Source organism: Rhinichthys klamathensis, unplaced genomic scaffold, assembly GCF_029890125.1.
Source record: "Rhinichthys klamathensis goyatoka isolate OS25496 unplaced genomic scaffold, OSU_Roscu_1.1 h1tg000275l_1, whole genome shotgun sequence".
Classification (NCBI taxonomy): domain Eukaryota; kingdom Metazoa; phylum Chordata; class Actinopteri; order Cypriniformes; family Leuciscidae; genus Rhinichthys; species Rhinichthys klamathensis.
The window spans coordinates 2,951,933-2,970,799 of NW_026606794.1; the positions used below are offsets into that span (position 1 = coordinate 2,951,933).

Below are 18,867 nucleotides of genomic sequence, written 5' to 3' on the forward strand. Positions count from 1 at the left end.
CATAAAATTCCATCTACTTATATTTGTGATTTGGGTAGTGAGGGACACTTTTCTCACTCCTTTAACTTTGCCCTGCCTGAGGATTCCTTCTCCACAGTGGTCTGGGTCTGGTGTTGTATGCCGTATTTCCCCCCCCCCCATATATATTTTGCATTGTCTCTCCGTCTCACACACTTTTTCCCATTCTTGAGAGGTGATAAAGAAATGAGCTCAGCTCCATGTGAAATGGCAGCGTTTTCCGTCCTCTCACAGCATGCTGTGGTGGATATGACCCCACAGCAGAGAGAAAAAGAAACGGGTCGATTTGAAAGAAAATACGGTGACCATTGTTGCAGAACCACGCAGGAAACAATGTTCAGTGTGTTAGTTGTAGACCGGTAAGTAGACTTGAGAGGAATTGAAATTCTTAACCTTTTGAAGTACTATGGTAACCGGTAACTGCGTCTCGTCACAGCCTCTCTTTACACTTGCTTGGATATCAACAGACAAAAAAAAACCCTCAGCCACTGTTAAATTGACAGATACTTCTCACGACGTCCTTCTGCTGATAATGGGAAGTACTGGTCAAATTGCGTCTGTATTGTTCAGTGGTACTCCATAGGTGGATTGTATTGCTGTGTGGGCTGAACCTGGCAGTCACTGGTGGTCTGTGATGTAGTAAGAGTGTGCAGTTACACGATAGCTGTGTGTGTGTGTGTGTGTGTGTGCGCGCGAGAGAGAATGGAGGTCGTGGCTAAAAATAGTGACCTTTTGGGCCCGTGTGCATGAGCACTGAACTATGACATGCTGGTAAACAGAGTGCGCTCCACGGTACCATAAACATTTTTAATTGTTGCCTCATAAAAACGAAGAATGTCAGTGGCAGTGGTGGAAAATATGCTTCCTTAATTAGTCAAGCGAGTTTTACAAAGAACGAAGATGCCTCCTTTTAAATTTCACTTTTTAATGCCCTCGTGCACTCATACAGTACTGTTTATTACTGTAAAACTTGTGGCTATAAAACACTCATTTTACCACATACCTAGTTTACTGAAGAGCATCAATTTTAATTCTTTCTTTCAATTTTTCCTTATATATTAAAACTTATACTTCAGGGAATAAAACACTGTCAATTACTTTACCCAAAGAGTGCATATAAACTGAGCTGTAGTGTTTTTATGGTTGATGTGTCTTCTATTTTAATTTGAGCATCACATTATCTTCTTGACGGCCACGTTTTAACTCGGCGTATATTGTGGGGAGAACCTCTCAAGCACGTCCAAGTTGCTCTGGCATTTAAGATGAAATAAAGTTTCAGTGACGACCCAAGACAGTTGGCTTCACAGCAAATTTTAATCTATTCATGTGGATCCTATCAGTTTCTTTTTGTCCATAGCACCCATTAATTTACTAAATCACTCTGAGCCGAAATGATCACAGTAAGCGACATTATTCACACATTTTTATTAATTCAACATAGACGAATAAAAGTGAATGTTTTGAAGCATTGATTAGCAGAAGGGTTTATATCTGACAGTTAGATTGCAGGGTAGCCAGCATAAAAATGGCTCCTCTGCAAGGTACCCAGTAATTTATTTCTTGTGGGAAATTGTTATAATTTATTACAGTATGTGGGCTCTAATGATTACCGACATGAAATGGAATTTATAAATTAAGATTAAATTCGCATATCTCTTCTTATTTCGTACCTTCACGTGTGCTCAATCCTTTCAGCTGCATTTCAAGATAGTTTCATAAGATGCAGTTTTTTTCTTTCTTTGTGTATTTTTATTTTTAATTTATTTACTTTTCAAAAAAAGAATGAAACATTATTTATAGTCCAGTTTACAAAATCCTAACCCTCGAGAAGCATCAGAATGTTGTAGAAATGGATGAGGAATTTATTTTGCTTGCAGATTAAGAAATAAATACACTTAGACAAATATAAATGAAATAAACATACAACAAAGATTTTACACAATAGACAAGGGACAAGACGGGACACAATAAGGCGACAGACTAAGTTATTAAATATGAGAGTTTATTTTTTTGTGTATATCTTGTATGAGTATATCTTGAAAGTGTATATCTTAAATGAGAGGCAGTTCTAAGAAAACACTGCATTGTTTTTGCAGTATTTTCCAACTTCATTATTATTATTATTATTATTTATTATTATATATTTTTTAAATCATGTTACAGCAGGACCTCGCGAATTAGACTAAATTTGTGTGGGTTGTTTTTCCTGATAAGGAGGATGATCTTTGTTTTTTTAGAGGGATGCATTTAGATTGATTATTTTAATTGTGTTTTAAGTGCCTGACATTGTCAGATATTGAAACTCTTGAGGACATCTTTATTACTTCTCATTGTCATTCTCATCCCGACCTTTTCAGAAAAAGTTCATTGGCTAAATTTTGTTTTTTTTCTCCGTGTTTGCTGAAGATGTTTCTTGTTGTGAGTGAACCGTAATGAGCAGCAGCAGCAGGCAGGAGCGGAGCAGTCGGGGTGGGCCGCCTCTGAGGGCTCACTCAGCCTGAGAGGAGGCTAAAGAGGACAGGGGAGAGAAAGTTCATTTTGCTATCCAAGCATTAAATGGTCCTAGTTTTCTTAAAAGTGACCTTGTGGGGAAGGCAGCGCAGCCGAGCTCCGGCGCAGCTCCTTCCAGCTGCACACATGGCATCCATCGGGGCACAATCACGTGCAGTCCCAACACCTCAGGCTCGGACATATGTTGAGTTTTATTTCATTCTTCTGACATTAATCCTATTCACCAGCTGTTCTGCCAGCTGCCACTCTCCAGCTTAAGAGGAGATTGCAGTTTTGGGGGCTCGAAGTATGGGCTTATCTTGGCTCCTGATCTCTCTACACTAAGTTCTGATTGGATTCCCAGCCCCCCCACCCCCCCCACCCCCCCCCCCCCCCCCTCTCCCTTTTTTTTTTTGTGCCACCACCCTTTACTCCCTCCTAATATCTCTCTCCTCTTCTCAATCTGTAGGATCCTTGAGTTGTACTTCTCTCTCTAGAAATCTCTCTTTCAACTTTGCTTTAATTTCTTCTCGTTCTCCTCCTCCTGTCAGGGGAAGGGAGGCTCCAGGGGTGTGTTTTAATCGCTTGCCCAAGCCTTCATTTGGACGGCTTTCCTTCGAAAGATGCTGACCCTCTGCTAGTGTCTTGCTGTCTTCACCAATATTTATTATTCAGTTTTCTTCTTGTATATGCTGCCCAGAATTCGTCTCCTTCTTAGGGTGATGGTATCTGGCATGGTGTCTTCCCAGTGCAAACATGCCATGAAAATAGTTTTTATCCACAGCTTTGATTGAACTTGAACTCTTTATTTCTTCTATTTCACATATTTCAACTTTATCTCTCCCATTCACGTTACTAATCAGCATGATCTATTTCCCTGTACGTCTTTCATTGTCCGATGGAATTTCTCTTGTGACATTAGTGCTGAAGAAGTACCCTGTCATGGAAGGCCTGGCCAGTGTGAATTGATCATCGGTGGCTGCTCACTTTAATAATTCAACCCTGATTAGTGCCGAGTCCTGCAGTAAAATGGATTGAAGAGGAGGTCATGTGCTGCCCTGCTCAAGAGGTGAAGCCTCTTGGGAGTGGTTAATTCATGTGTGCTTGATAGACACGTGTCCTGTTTAGATGGGTCAGGAATTGTGCAATTGGTTGGGACGACGGGGTCAGTGCTGAGATTAGCACCTCAGCTCTGCCAAATAAAGACAATGACACTACAGCCATCCACTATTTTTACCATAGTCTTTTTTATAGCAGAATCGGTTTCCTCGTAATTACAATACAGCCTCCATAACACCACATATTCCAAATAGCTTTTATTAACCAAAAAACAATGCTCTTAAAAATTGTGAAATAATCAGTGTGTATTATTTAAAAATGTTATAATATAAAAATTTTAATCTTAATGTATTTTCTAATATATGTAAAAACACTGCAGTATTTTATATTATAATTAGTAGTAGTTGTAAATAAATAATACTACTAAAAGGAGTTACTAAGGTTAGTCAGTCTATTTACAGCAGCTGTCGACAGGAGGAAATGGCAGCACGGTGTTCGAGCAGCCTACAGGTGACTAGCAGAGATGCTCACTAAGTGGAATAATGAATAGTATTAGGTGTCAATTAAATCAAGCCTTCCCCGAGGTGCAGGTGCTCGACAATATACTGACACATCTCAAGGAGCTGAAGCCTCTTCACCCATGCATGCCAATGGGTGCATTTGCATATTAAAGAACCAAAATTATTTAACCGAAGCAAAAAAAGCATGCAAAAAAGAAAAAAGAGGCTTGTGGAAATGATCGAGGTTATTAAAACTGTTGACAGGGAAAGAAGGTAATTGGCAGAAAATGAGGGAAACGCTACTGTTATACAGTGTTGTGCGTGTGCGTGCATGTTTTCTCTCTGCCGTGATTTTTTTATGTTTTTTTTTCAACCCGACTCTTCTTTTTAGCTGTTAGCATTGTGCGCCATCGCCTGGGTGTGTAACCTATTACGTTTAGATTGCTCCCTTGCAATTAGTGCCCTTTTTGTCCTCACTTCAATAACAGCGTGATTATGGAGACTTCAGGAGCATTCGCCGCCGCCCCAGCTAACAGCTGTTGTCTCTGGAACTAACGACGGGAACGACAAAACATGTTTTCTTATGCCGTTTCACTTTCCTGTCTGCCTCTTGTAATTATTATACTCTTATTTTGTGTGATGATGGAGTCTTGTTTTAGTGGCTCTGTGATTAAGACATTCAGAAGATTTTCCTTCAGTGTTCTGTGCACGCTTGCGCTCGCGTGTGTGCATAGTTTGTGACTCCAGTTTGTTTTTCTAAGGAGATGGAGAGAAATAAGATGAGAAAGAGTACGTTTTTGGTTTTCTATTGACTGCAGCATCTCTATTGTAAGAAACGAATCCAGTGCAAGAGAAGCCTTGAGATGTGATTTCAGAGAGGGGACAATGTTTTTTCCTGCGGGAGCCAAGGAGAATGCCTGGAATAACTTGTTTTTCCCTCTAAATTGCATGAAACTCTCAATATTCTCCTGACCTTGGCTGCTTGACTATTTCTTTATTTGCTCAAGCCTTTTCTCTCATAACATTATTAGAAATGAGAGTGCTTCAAGTATAATTATTAACCTAACTGCGACACTTGCAATGGGAGTGCCCTTCAACCTGGGTGGCTTCAAGTGGAACCATAATACCTCACTTGGGCCTTCTTCTACTTTCCCTCTCTCTCTCTCTCTCTCTCTCTCTCTCTCTCTCTCTCTCTCTCTCTCTCTCTCTCTCTCTCTCTCTCTCTCTCTCTCTCTCTCTCTCTCTCTCTCTCTCTCTCTCTCTCTCTCTCTCTCTTTCCATTTGAACTGGGAATGGTTCCTCGGCTTTCTCCATCAATAGATGGCGCGTTCAGAAGAAAGCCTGGGAAATTTATATCGTCATTGTCAGTTGATCATCGATTTGGTAATTCCTTGTTTTCCCTGAGGAGTGGGCCGCTCATATGCTGGACGGAAGGGGGAGGTCTGTCTCCTCCTTCCTCTGAGAGGAGATTCTGAGCACACTAGTGACGTTTTTCGAGGTTTATTGAGAGGAAGAGACATAATGTACTGTAGCTACAGTTCATTGAAAGTCAGATTAAGGATGCAGTGTTGGGTGGACAATTGACAATAGTCAGCACAGGGACAATAGGGCAGTTCACTGAGGACAGCTGTAATGATACTGTGAAGTGGAGTGTTTCAGTAGAGAGTCTCTCTCTCTCTCTCATTTCTCAAGTGTGAGGATTGATTGGGGGAAGAGCAGCTTCCTGTGGAGGGGATTACAGTGGCGGTGTGAGACCTGGGGGTGCTGGCAGATGTTCTGGCTGTCTGCCACAGGGCAGGACTTGTCGGGATGGGGGTACACCCTCTCCGCTCAGCACAACTGCATCTTCAGGGGCATGACACAGCTTCATCTCACATACTGTACATAGCCGTGGAGGTCATTAATGACAGTAACTGAAGTAGATTTCTACATAACTGCATTACATTTATTTAGCTTGAATGTTCTAAGGCAGTTAGACTAGAGAAATTAGTGTCACTTTCTGTTCTGTAATGTCGACATTATTCCAAAGATTATTGAGATGGTAAAACTTTACAAAGTAAAATGTTGACTTGAGCACTATGCATTAATGTTAAAATCATAAAATCAAATCTTAAAAATCATCATTTAAAATCATAGTTGAAAACATATAATATGATATATTATACACTGCTGTTTGAAAGTTTGGCGTCTGCGATATTTTGTACATTTTTTTGATAGAAGTTTCTTATGCTCATCAAGGCTGAATTTATTTTATTAACAAATACAGTAAAATTGTAATATTGTGAAATACATTGTAAAACATTTTTGTTTTAAAAATGTAATTTAAATTATATTATGTAGTATTATATAATTAAATATTTTATAATGGTTATGTATGACATGTCAGTGCCAAATGCTACCTGTGTTTTACTTTTCCACTGTTATGTTTTTTGTTATAGACATGCAATTTTGGCTCTGTGTTCCATTTGGTGATGAAAACTGTTTACACTGAATCTTTGCTGAGATTTATGAGCACTGCTGCTCTTCCTTTTCATCTGTTTAAGACCATCGGCGTAATCTTGTCAGCGGATCTTTGCTGTAGGTGTCTACTCTTAATTGAGCTGCTTTGTGAAGAAGAGCAAGATTTCTCTGGCAGAAAACCGAGCTGGCGAGATCAGATCGTAGATGAGTGGTTGGATACGCAGGGGCCAGGTGTAGTTCATCCATTATGTCAAGGAATCACTGGAAGGTTGTTACATCTCTTCAAATGCCCATTCCTGCACTGAGATCAGTAAGTCTCTCTGACTTTACAACTATAATGGCATTTTCATAGAGTAGGGGCTTTGGCTTTATCGGGCCAGAAAAAGGATTGTGACATGCTATTTATTCTGCCCGAGTGTGCTGCCTTCTAATCCTGGTGTTTTGACAGGGATGGTCTCCCGAGCGTCAACACGCGCACTGAGACAAGTCTCTCTCTGTTTCTCTCTCTTCATTGTCTCTTCTTCTCGTCTCTTAGAATTAGTTCCCAGGAGGTTATAGATCAGTGGGTCGTCCTCCAAGCCCTCTCCCCAGTGCCCGTGCCATGTCATATCAGTGGGACGGGCAAGGGCCGAGAAAGCTGCTCCGGGTCCGTTGTGGCAGGGGCTAAGCCGTCTGTTGAGATGGGGGAACCTTGGGAAAATGCAAAAAGAATACAGATAAGGGCTATTGTTTTCATTCCAATCTCATCTGGGCTGAATTGGTTTCCCTTGAGCCACGCCACGCTTTATCCGAGAGGAGAGAGGGCATGAGGAGATTTTTGGGGGTCTCATGGGATAACGACAATAAAGTCAGTGCTTGCTTTATTTATCTGCTCATTCTAGGCCTCTGACAGGCCTTTACAGACAAGTACAAGTCTTTTCCACACTTCCTCTTCAGTTTTCAGAGTCTATAAATGTCAGACTGTCTCTGAACTCTTTGTATTTTGAAATCCGAATGCAAATGTGGGAAGTAAATGTACCTTGTTCAATGAGCTGTGCTGCGTTTCTCATTTGAAGTAGCAGCAGTGCTGAGAGATGAATGGATGTGGCTGAAGCTTTGTTTGATTTTTCAAAATGAATGGTCCACTTTTGTTTCTTTACATCGGTAATATGTTAGTATGACATTTAAGTATAATCCAGATGTTAAGCAGTGTTTCCATTGGCATTAGGGCTCTCTCTGGAGAAGATGGAATGCAACTTGGGAAATTGTGCAAAAAAATATCCCCTTATTATTAATCCAAATTCCTTTCAAATGTTCTAGCTTTATAAGGGTACTTTGAAAAAACCCAGACGTCTGTCTCATTAACTGCTTGTTTTCCTAAAGTATCCTCTCATGAAAATGCAGAAAGAGCCATATAGTTTCAGACAGTTGTGGACACAGGTTGCTTTTTGCAAGCATCTCAGGTCCATCATCCTCAAATGCTGGACATTCCTCACCTCACTCAGGTAAAAATTTGTGGAGGACAGCTTTGGCACATTCCAGCTGTAATGTGTGTGTGTGTGTGTGTAGGAGTGAGGGAGCGGCCACTCTCAGGGGAGGCAGAGTGGAGCAGAATGGGAGCTGGCACCGCATTATCTCCAACAGTTGGTGCATTCCTTAATGATCAAGTGCTGGAGAAGCATCTGTGCACTGCTCCGTGTGTTGGTGTGTGTGTGTAAGACGCAGAGGAGGAATATGGGAAAAGTCTTCCCTAAAACCTTTTAACCCCCAGGACAGATCCATCCCGGCCCTGTGCCATAAAAGGAAGTTTGTCTGTTTCCAGTTCTTTTTTCCAGCCTAGAGTAAAGAATGTACTGCTATTTGGTATACATATGTATATGTTGGTATGCGTGTCATACTGCATGTATGTGGTTATTATCTGAGGGGAGGAGTGTTGTGACAGGAAGCACTTTTATTCAAAAGACCTCAATCACACACATAAAACACAGGGTCGAAACATCTTATAAGGTCAAGGAAACAAACTGTGAGACCTGGATTGGGAAAGTCAGTAAAGTAGAAATAATGTTAGAATGACCCAAACGGAGGTGTCCTGTTGTTCCCTCTGAAATAGAGGAAATGGAGAACCAAAGAAAATGTGACCTCCCCTTGATCTAGCCTTGCCCTGTAATACAGCAGTGGCCATCACATGGACTCTCTCTGCAAACAGTCAAACATGTTTATGCCCACATAAAAAATCACGCATTTGATTCTATTTACCAATATACCCAGATTTATGGAAGCTTGTTTAACTAAAATAATTCAAATTGAATTCAACAAGGGTTTGTTAAATTGATAAATTTGTTAAAAGTGAAAGTAAAGACTTTTTATAATTGCTACAAAAAAATCTATTTCAAATAAATGCTGTTCTTTTGAACTTTTTGTTCATCAAAGAATCCTGAAAAAAGTTTCTCAGTTTTCACAAAAATATTAAGCAGCACAACTGTTTTCAACATTGATAAGAAGAAATAGTGACTGAGCACTAAATCAACATATTAGAATGATTTCTGACGGATCATGTGATACTGAAGACTGGAATAATTTGCATATTTTTACTATTTTACTGTATTTTTGATCAAATAAATGCAGCCTTGGTAAGCATAAAAGACTCAAAAACATTTAAAATAATCTTACTGACCACAAAGTTTTGAACTGTAGTGTACCTCACTATTGTAACTTTTCATAATTGCAGCAGCTTTTTTTTATCACAATTGCAACATTTTTCCAACAATTGCAACTTTCTCACAATTGCTAAGTGATATCTCACAAAGTGATTTAAATGTCTCAGTGTGACTTTATATCTCACATTGTGATTTTTCTGGCGGAACATGCCTACATATTTTTATTTTTTATTTTTTAAGTAATGAATAAGATAAAGCAGTGCTCATGATAATAGAGGCATAGCTGCAACATCAATTTGTATGGCATGAGATGAAGATCGCATCACACCACATTCATGAGTGTGATGATGTCACTCATTCGGAATGTTCTATGGCCTGGAGTACCTCAAGATACTGTATGACTACAATACACGCAGACACAAAGCACACACAACAGAATAGCCAAAGTCATTCCCATTCTCATGAATTGTGCCCTTTTGTTTGGCAAAGTGTGTTCACAAATGATCCATTGTGTGCACGAGTGGTTTAACTATGGCTTACGGTGCCGGAGGGCTGCCAGCGGCGTGCAAGAATGTCTGCTTTAGCCCCGTGCCCTTTAGCCTTTCACACAGGGAACTAACTCTACTCTTCCTGTCCATGATGTCATCCAATGGCAACATGAGACCCGCAGCCCCTCTGCTCAGGGGTCATGGTCTGCAAAGAGCTCATCAGCTTGGATAAGGTAGAGATCTGTTATTGATGTATTAATACTGTCTCTCACTTTAAACTGTGCCTGATGTTTGAGTCTGTTGAACACTTCACCTGATTCCTCTTCTCTCTGTCCACTGCATTTGACTGGGTGTTTCTCTGTCCTGTGTGTGTGTGTGTGTGTGTGTGTGTGTGTGTGTGTGTGTGTGTGTGTGTGTGTGTGTGTGTGTGTGTGTGTGTGTGTGTGTGTGTGTGTGTGTGTGTGTGTGTGTGTGTGTGTGTGTGTGTGTGTGTGTGTGTGTGTGTGTGTGTGTGTGTGTGTGTGTGATTGTGCGGTGGGAACAGGCTGACCCAGGCTGTGAGCTTCAAGCTCTTGCTGGTGAGCAGTGTGTTCTTTATCAATGACCTCGGGGCCGCAGCTCTGCGGATTCCAGCCATTCCTTCTCCTGATTCATTGTCTGCCAGACAAATGTTAATTGTTTTCATCATTGCCGGCTGTGCGGGGCCAGTCAAGCGGGCCCATCTCACCCTGTCTACCTTCCCTTTTAATGTCTTTCTTTGTGCTGCGCCTTGTTCTTATCACTCTTTCAGTCTCTCCGGTTGACCTTCAGCGGACAAGGGGTCACGTCTCACATTATCTACATATTATATGCGTGTTCGTCTTTGTATTTCTCTCTGTATGTGCACGATTGAGAATTGAAGTAACTCCATACCTGGCCTTTGAATACAAAAAATAAAATAAAATAAAATTAGTACCTTTCATAAAGATCTTTTTACACTCTGATGTAGAAACAAATTCACCTGGACACTTTCACAGAATGTAGTTGACCTAACTTGAAAATATTGCATTATAGCATTTCATCTAGTTACCAACCACAGTGTTTATTATTTTAGAATTACATTTTTTTTTCTGACCTTTAGACATCACACATAATACTCTTTATGAACTGAGCTGACACACTTTTCTACTGTAATGCACTCAGCTACTGATCTCTATAGAATTTCACTTTATTACCACGGTCCAGCCATCAGAACAATTATCGTGTATCATGACTGTTGAAAGCCAGGTGTGTGTAATACTCACTTTCCTGTGAAGTAGAAGAAATTTGTTTCTTTCATTTTGCTCAACACATCGTTTGAATGGGAAGGTCTCCCCCTTTTCTTTCTTTCTTTCTTTCTTCTTTTGAGAGATTTTCAAGACACACTGCAGTATTTTGATTTTCAGTGCAGTATTTCAATGCACACTGCCATATGAATGCCTCTTTACTGCAGTTGTCTGTGCTATAAGTAAGTTCACTCAAACTGTGTTTGTGGTAATTCGGTCTAATATGATTTGTAAGCATTTTAGATTTTTTTTTTTAAATACAGCTGTACTTTATAAATTTTATTTGTATTTATACTGTACCTGTGTTCATAGTTTGACCTTTTAACATTAAATGTGCTGAATGTAACTTGACTGTCCTAAAACATAAAAATACCATATGTTTGCAGAGATTAAGTTGCTAAGTTCACGTACTTGTTTCTCTGAAAAACAATGCTACAGCCAGTTATTTTACTTTAAAAAATATGTGTTCCGTGTCGGAATGTATGTTTTTTTTTTCAGTCTGTGTGATCTCGCCCACTGCCAATTTACCCAATAGTAATTCGACACTCTGGGTTGCCATTTTGTGGAAAAAACAGCGTATTGCAGCCATGGAAGCCAGCAAACAAACTAGGTCAGAGATCGTAGATTCTACCCAACCTAAAATGCCTCGGCATAAAAAGCCATGCCCACTCATCAACTTACAAGTGTGAATATCTCCTCGCCTTCCATTGTCAATTGCGCTCGCTTCTGTTGCTTGTCCTCAATCTGGAAACCCGCGTGAGAATCAAGTCTGAAGAGGAGTGGGCGGGGGAAACAACCCTCTCCAATATTTTGAATTTGAACTGCAGTACCCATTTCAAACCGCTAGCTGTCAATCTTACATACTGCACCTTTAAATCTACTATGCTAGAAGCATAGAATACAGCCTGAAAGTGAAATGGTTTTACTTTCCTCATTTGTATATGCATTCAGTTTAATTCTGAGATGTCGCCTGTGTTTCAGAATCCTCCTGCATGGAGAAACTCCTTTCTAAAGACTGGAAAGAAAAGATGGAGCGACTCAACACAGGCGAGCTGTTAGGAGAAATTAAAGGTAACGCTTACAAATGTGTTTCCATCAAATTAAGAAAGAATGGTCTGGTCCACGTGCCAGAATATGGCAGAAAAATATCAGAAAGCAACCTTTTCTGGTCACTCTTATCTTTCCCGTCTTGATTTTAACCTCTTCCTCCTCAGCATGACTGTTAAATGATTTTGATGTGCATTATGGCAGCTATATTTTATTATTTATCTCCTGGAATGGAAATTAGACAGAATTCTGTGTATTCTGGTGAAATATATTTCTACAATGTTTGAACACACATGCAAAGGTGGGCTTGATATAAACAGAGAAAAGGGGAGATGATTGCATGGGTGTGTTTGTATTGGAAGATAGTGCGGCCCATACACAGTTTTTACCCACTGAAGGTGTTCATGGGCTTTTTTTATTTTATTCCATGAGCAGGTCTTAGCACTGGCTGTTACAGAGACGTGTTTATGTAGCAGGAGACGGCACTGCACCGGTTTTCTGATAACACACTAGTTCTGCCTGGCTCCAGCCACACACTCCTCCCTCACTATCTCTAACTCTCTTTCTCTTCCCTTTCCCTGGCACACTTGGTTTTGCCATTCATTCCTGCCGACACCAATATCCTCAGACCTTTACATTGACTCTTGATTTACAGTCACGTGTTTCAATAACAGCCTTTTTTGTTGGGTGAGGTACAGGTGTCAGAACGGTTAGAATATCCTCTATGTTATAGCATCAGTATTTCAGGACGCTTTTAACGGAGAAGACGTTTAGGAGGCAGTTAATAGCTGGATTTAGATTGCAAGGGTAATAATAACATTGGAGAGAAGTGTTATTGTTTTTTGTTCCCTCGCTTAATGGTTCTCTTTTCCATCCCTGCACTGTTTAGAATTATGAAAAACGTTTGTCCTTGGTTTTAATTATTGGATTAGACCTACTCTCTGTGGTGTGTGGGTGGAGGAGGGGTGGAGATGATGGGGGAAGAGGGGAAAAAGAAACAGTCGCACATTCTAATAAGTGCATTCATCGGCAATAACCTTAATGAACCCCCAAATGTAAATCACATCTCAGTAAACCAGATTCATTGTACCTGTCCCTGTTATGTGGCAACGTAGATCAAAGTGCAGCGAAGAAAATGGCGAGGAAAGATTTAGCCTTTTGAAAGGAGATTTTTTTCAATTACAGGGTATTTTTCTGTTGGATAAATGGCATTGGGTGAGGTCATGTTTAAAAGTTATAAACAGGTAGAAGGCGTTGATAATACCCCACCAGGCAGTGGCCTCCGTCGTGATTTCCAGTGAGGCTGTGGGCGACTGTAGAGAAACAGACAGAATTACTTTTCATATCATACCGGCAGCCTAAGGTTTCTAATTAGCCTGCCATTTCATATGACTGTAGACATTTCAAAGGCCTCCTTTGTGCTCCCCCTTACAAAATGTCTCTCTCTGCGTTTGAAGTCGGCCTGATGTAAATACGGGCAATTAAAAAGGAAGCTCAGGGTTGGAGACACACAAGGTCTGCTTAATTAATACACAAACAAAGGCACCAAGCTGGAAAAGAGAAAACACACACAACTTATGATTAAGATCTAAAGTGTTATGATAAATCAGAGAGCGCATTAATAGTCGGGTTAAAAAATCAATACAAAGGCCACACGTTCCTCCAGCTCGAAATTAATGGAGGAGAGTGCTGGATAAAAGATGGCACGAGGATGAAAAGGAGGCTGTTGCCTGTTTGGCCTTGCTGTTTTTGCTCTCATATCTGAACCGATGGCATTGTGCATTCTACCCACAGTTCTTTGTGCTATTGTCATCGCACTACAAAAACCTGCCTTTGATTTTTGTTCGATAAATAAATCGGCTGGGAATCACTCTCCCCGCCAAACTATGTTGGATCAAAATAAAGTTTCTCACTGCTTTTGAAATCTCCGCAGCTGTTCTTTAAAACCTTTACATATTTTCACCTTGTGAACCTGTCGAGACACTGCGCTGTGGTAAGAAAGAGTTTAGGAGGTGCAAAAAGTAACTGATTGCCTTAGGGAATGAAAAACAATGGCAGAGAGAGAGTGGAAAAAAAGCTGAAACTCTGAGAACACTTAGACTGTTTTCTAAAACACACTGACACGTCCGTACCTGCCCAACTCTGTTGCACAAAACAAGTAAACAAAGTCAAACAGCAGATTTTTTTTTATTTGTCAGTTTGGATGTTTCTTATATTTTAAATAGTTTTTAATCTCTTTGTATCTAAAGAAAATAGATTATATACGGTTATTTGTTGCATGAGTTTGAGAGGCAGGCCAGAATTGTTTTTGAGTGCTCTTAATTGTTGCCGAATCCTATGTTTTCTTTAAGCCCCGTGTTGAAATCGGCATAGGGTTGAGGGGCAGCGGTAGCGGGTAGAGGGCGTAAAAGGGAGTCAGCTACAGATCGCTTTTCACCCGCCGCCGCTGGAGCGCTGTGTTTGTTTTCATACCTGAGCTCAGCTGTCAATCAGGAGGAACGGTGTAGAGAGAGATGAGATCTGCAAAACAAAACCACAAAGCAGGAGAAGCAGGATGTCTGGAGGACATCCAAACCACAGCATTGCCTGTTTGATTGTTAGAGAGAGAGGGAGATGTATATGAACAAATACAGAGTAACACATCAGATATATGCCAGAGAGTTTTAATGACCAAATTTAATGCAAAGATGTGCTGCTGGTGCAATTAAGACATTGTATTAGAAGCTTTGATTCACTTTAGCTACATTTAATTTTTCATACAATTAAAGACATTGGCACCCCTGCACCCCAGGTTCATTATTTGATGTGTTCCAGGAAATGTTCTAGTGGAATTTTAATTTGGCTTTGTCTTTTTAATGGAATTCATTAGTCAACCAGAGCTCCGCACTTCTGCCGATGAGCCGTTTTGTTTCTTTCGCCTTGAACATTCAGATGTCCCTGACTGTTTAAAAAATGCGACGAAACGACTGGAAGTCAAAATGTACTCGGAAGATCAGAGGATCCAAACGGAAACCAAAAAAAAGGACAGAAAATCAGAAATCTCAGCATTGTGTGACCGCGTGAAAGTGGTGACTATAGCTGCTATGTGAAAAAAGGGGTCCCTCGCTCTTTACCTAATCAATTTCTGAGTGTCGTCTACATGGTTGTGAAGAGAAAGTCCTGTGGCTGGTAGATAAGTAGAAGCTTTTTAAGAGAGCGGCAGGGCTGAGTGTGATTTCGATGTGACTCTTACCTGGCTTAGGCGCTCTTGGACAGAGAGCGGACTGTGAGGGTACAGAGCGCCGATTGTTCCAGCAGCTGGATTTACTTTTTGAAACATGATTATTCAATTTAACGTCAGCTTTATTCTTAATGGCTCCAATAAAGGCAGAGAACCCATGCTAGTGTAGATACAGTATGATGTGACACTCAGGGATAAGCATGAATATATATTTTTATCATTGTGATGCACTTTTTAATGCATTGCTATTCCATTTCAAAAATATGGTATAAAACACAAAATAAATTAGATAGTAAGGAAAAAATAGTAATCATTATTTTATTAAAAAAATAAAACGGTTTCATTCATTTTATTGTTTCGTTCAGTTTTGTGGGATTTAAAAAAAACATCTTATATTAATTATTTTATATTAATTGTTTGTATTCATTTATATCTTTTATTTATATACGTGTCATATATTTGTATTATATAAATGGATATTAATAATGTTTTATATATTTCTTATAATAATATTAATCCTAAATATTAATATTCATTACCATTTTATGTAATTTAATTATTGTAGATTTATGTTGAGTTTGGTATATTTTATTGCACTTTAAGAAATTAATTTGAAAATAAAATGATAACTGACTTTACTTAAGTTTCTGCGATTTGAAACAAGATACAGTAGTGGGGGGAGAATAGGACAGAGAGTTGTATTAAATATTGAGTGAACTTTTAAAAAGGAGAGTGGTTAAAAATACAAAACAAATATGAGATTGATTGTAATAAAATAGTTTAATCGGTGCACGTTCTTAGTTCAAGTGTTAATTGAGCATCTTTTGAAGTGAGGAAAACAAAGCAAATTTCTGTCTGCTTACTGACAATTGATCTGTACCTGATTTGAAACCGTTTTAGGCATTGTTTCTGACTGAGAGAGAGGAAACCTTCTCCCCCATCACAGCATCTGAAATAATCCTTCATCTCCCCCATCCTCTAGTGGCACACTCTGCATTTTTCTCTCCCTAACGCCTCAATAGTCAAACTGTTTGCCCTTATGTACCCAAGTGAAATATGAGCCACTGTAAATTATTCTTTGGGCCACATTTGCAAGATGAATGCGCGGAGAGCTGTGCTCCGTTTCTCTCCTAATGAATTGAGGAATTTAGCTTGTGGTGTTTGGCTGTAGAAAGGCACACCTTGTTTGCTGCCTCTCCTCGCATGGTGTTATTGAAAGTGCTTGTGAACAGGAGCGCGTTGAGGTAAAGACAGCCATCGAAGAAGCCCGACACACACACACACACATGGTTCAGACCTGAGGAAAATCACTTCTCTGAACACTAAACCACAGGGCATGCATTTAAGCTTTCCTGCTAGGCAAATATTTTCATTTATTAGGAACATTCACAATGTCCTACACTGTTACAAGCTCTAGCTACAGTTGCTCAGAGGTGGTGAAACCCAATAATGCAATTATTCACAAATTAGAAACATCTTTGCGTGACGTGTGCCACTAGCAAACACAGGTTTAATTCTGTGTACTGCAGTGTTGGGAGAGCTAATGTTTATCAGAGGACGGGTCGCAGAGCTAATGTTCTGCTCACGGCCGTGTAATGCTGTTTAAGAGCTGGCAGGGCCATGCCCGGGTCGCTTTAGCGCATGTCACGCTGGATTTCCGACTACAGTAGAGTCTCTGGACTCGGTCTCCACTCCTCCCCAAGCCCCGGGTCCTAAGGGGATGTACATTGCTACTACTAATGAAATCTTTATGCACAGGCACACAAGCACAGAGAACAAGCTAGGCCTTGAATGGTTGTTAGGTCTAATCAAGGTTTTTTATTCTCTCTAATGATAATAATAATAAAACAGGAAGAGGTCAAGGCATCTAAGTGAGTGATGAATGGGCGATTTTAAACGTGTGTGTTCAAGGACAGTTTCATTCTCAGCGGTGACCTCGGCGTCGATAAACTCTGATTGGAGAAACATTAAAATGCACACCGGGAGCTCTCTGTCCCGCGTCTGTCTGTGTGTGTGTTATGTGGGCAGGTTGAGCTGTTATTTCGGTTGGACTCTTTAATGAAGAAGTTTGTGTGATGCTGGGAGAAGAGCGGGGCTCTTGCATTATCTTAATTACACTCGTGAGCATCGCTGCTGTCGTCATTAGATTATTAGTCTGCATTAAAGTGCCCCATGAACGTCAAGAACATGAAGTGTGTCTCTGTTTAAGAGCCACTCTGTTGACTTTTGGTGTCAATCAAGTGTTTTCGAGATGGGATGGGAAAAAAATACAAATCCTTGTTGAGAGTGTGTAGTAAGATGTAATGGAGTGCATTTTAATTTACATACTCAGAGTAGTATTCATATTCTGCTATCACATATACAGTATGTAAATGAAATTATGTAGAATTATCCAGAACAGATTTAAATAATGTGTTTTGGTTGCTAAGAGCAAAATTGGTTTAAAAAAATCTAAACATGACATTTTATTCAATATATATATATTATATGAAGTTATATAAAAAATGCAAGGGGTTTTAGTTTGAAATATATGGGACTCTGTGGACACAGCTTCTGTGCAGGCTTGGCCATACATGCTAAAATGCACAGCTAATTACATTTCAATGCGCACAGTACTGTATCCGGTTTGGCACTAGTATATATTGAGGACAAGACGTTCGCCCTCTTTTTATAGCCTGGACAAGAGCTATAAATTTGCATTATGCAAAATGTTAATGCAGCATTGAAAGGTTTTTTGAGTTGATGATTTGGGCTGCCATATGCTTATGTGCTAGCAGGTCCTGGTGCATGCTAGTTAATGAAGTTTTATTGGCAGGATCAGCAGGGTTTCGATCCTCACATGGGGCAGAAGGCCAGGTAAAACAGCTGTTGGTCATACCGTCTCAATTCAGGAGAAAGTAAAAAAGATTTTATTAATGCCATATTAGTCAATATGCTGCTTGTCATTCAACAGCAATGTGATTATAATTTTAAATGTTTGTTTAAATGTAATTATTATTATCATTAAAAATATCATATTATATATTTGTGTATATTATATTTTAAATATTATTCTTTTAATTTCAGTTTATATTTTATAAATTATGTAAGTATTAAGAGTAATTAATATTATAAATTATGTAATTATTTATTGTAATATAGTATTATATTAGTATTTTTTTTTAAACATTTATTTTAGGTATCAGTTGTTGTTTAAATGTTTGTGCTTTTATACGGTTGTATTTATTTGCATGTTTACCATTGGGTCTTGTCTTTAGATGCAAGAAGGTTCTGCACGTCTTAATAGTGATTTAACCGTGCTCACTTTGAGGTCACTGACAAAACAATCAAATATATTTTTTTAATTCCTTTTTTGTCATCTTGACTTGAACTCTCTTATTTGGTATTGACATTGAGAGACAGAGATTCTTCACATAAAAGAACCTTCAGAGTCCATATGGGGACCATAAATTGCAATCCTTGTGTGTATGTATTGCTGGGCTAAAAATAACTTTTTTTATTTTATTATTATTGGTTCAGATGAGAGAACATGCCTTTTCACAGCCCCTTAGCTGCCAGCCATGTCAGGCACACCAGCTATGCACAGCCCGCGTCCGGCCCCGGCCCGGGCACAATCGCTGCTTTTAGATCCCTCTTAATTTACTT

The 18,867-nt window shown here is 39.6% G+C and overlaps 1 protein-coding gene across 18 annotated transcripts in view; it reads left to right on the plus strand.

Moving 5' to 3' along the window:
- The window catches only part of sox6 (SRY-box transcription factor 6), a 158,825-nt gene that overhangs the window by 65,231 nt on the left and 74,727 nt on the right, over positions 1-18,867 (plus strand). For all 18 annotated transcript variants that reach the window (XM_056268736.1, XM_056268734.1, XM_056268737.1 and 15 more), the window contains one exon: positions 11,937-12,026. In XM_056268736.1, the coding sequence (XP_056124711.1) occupies positions 11,937-12,026 (90 nt within the window). The remainder of the gene's footprint in view (positions 1-11,936; positions 12,027-18,867) is intronic.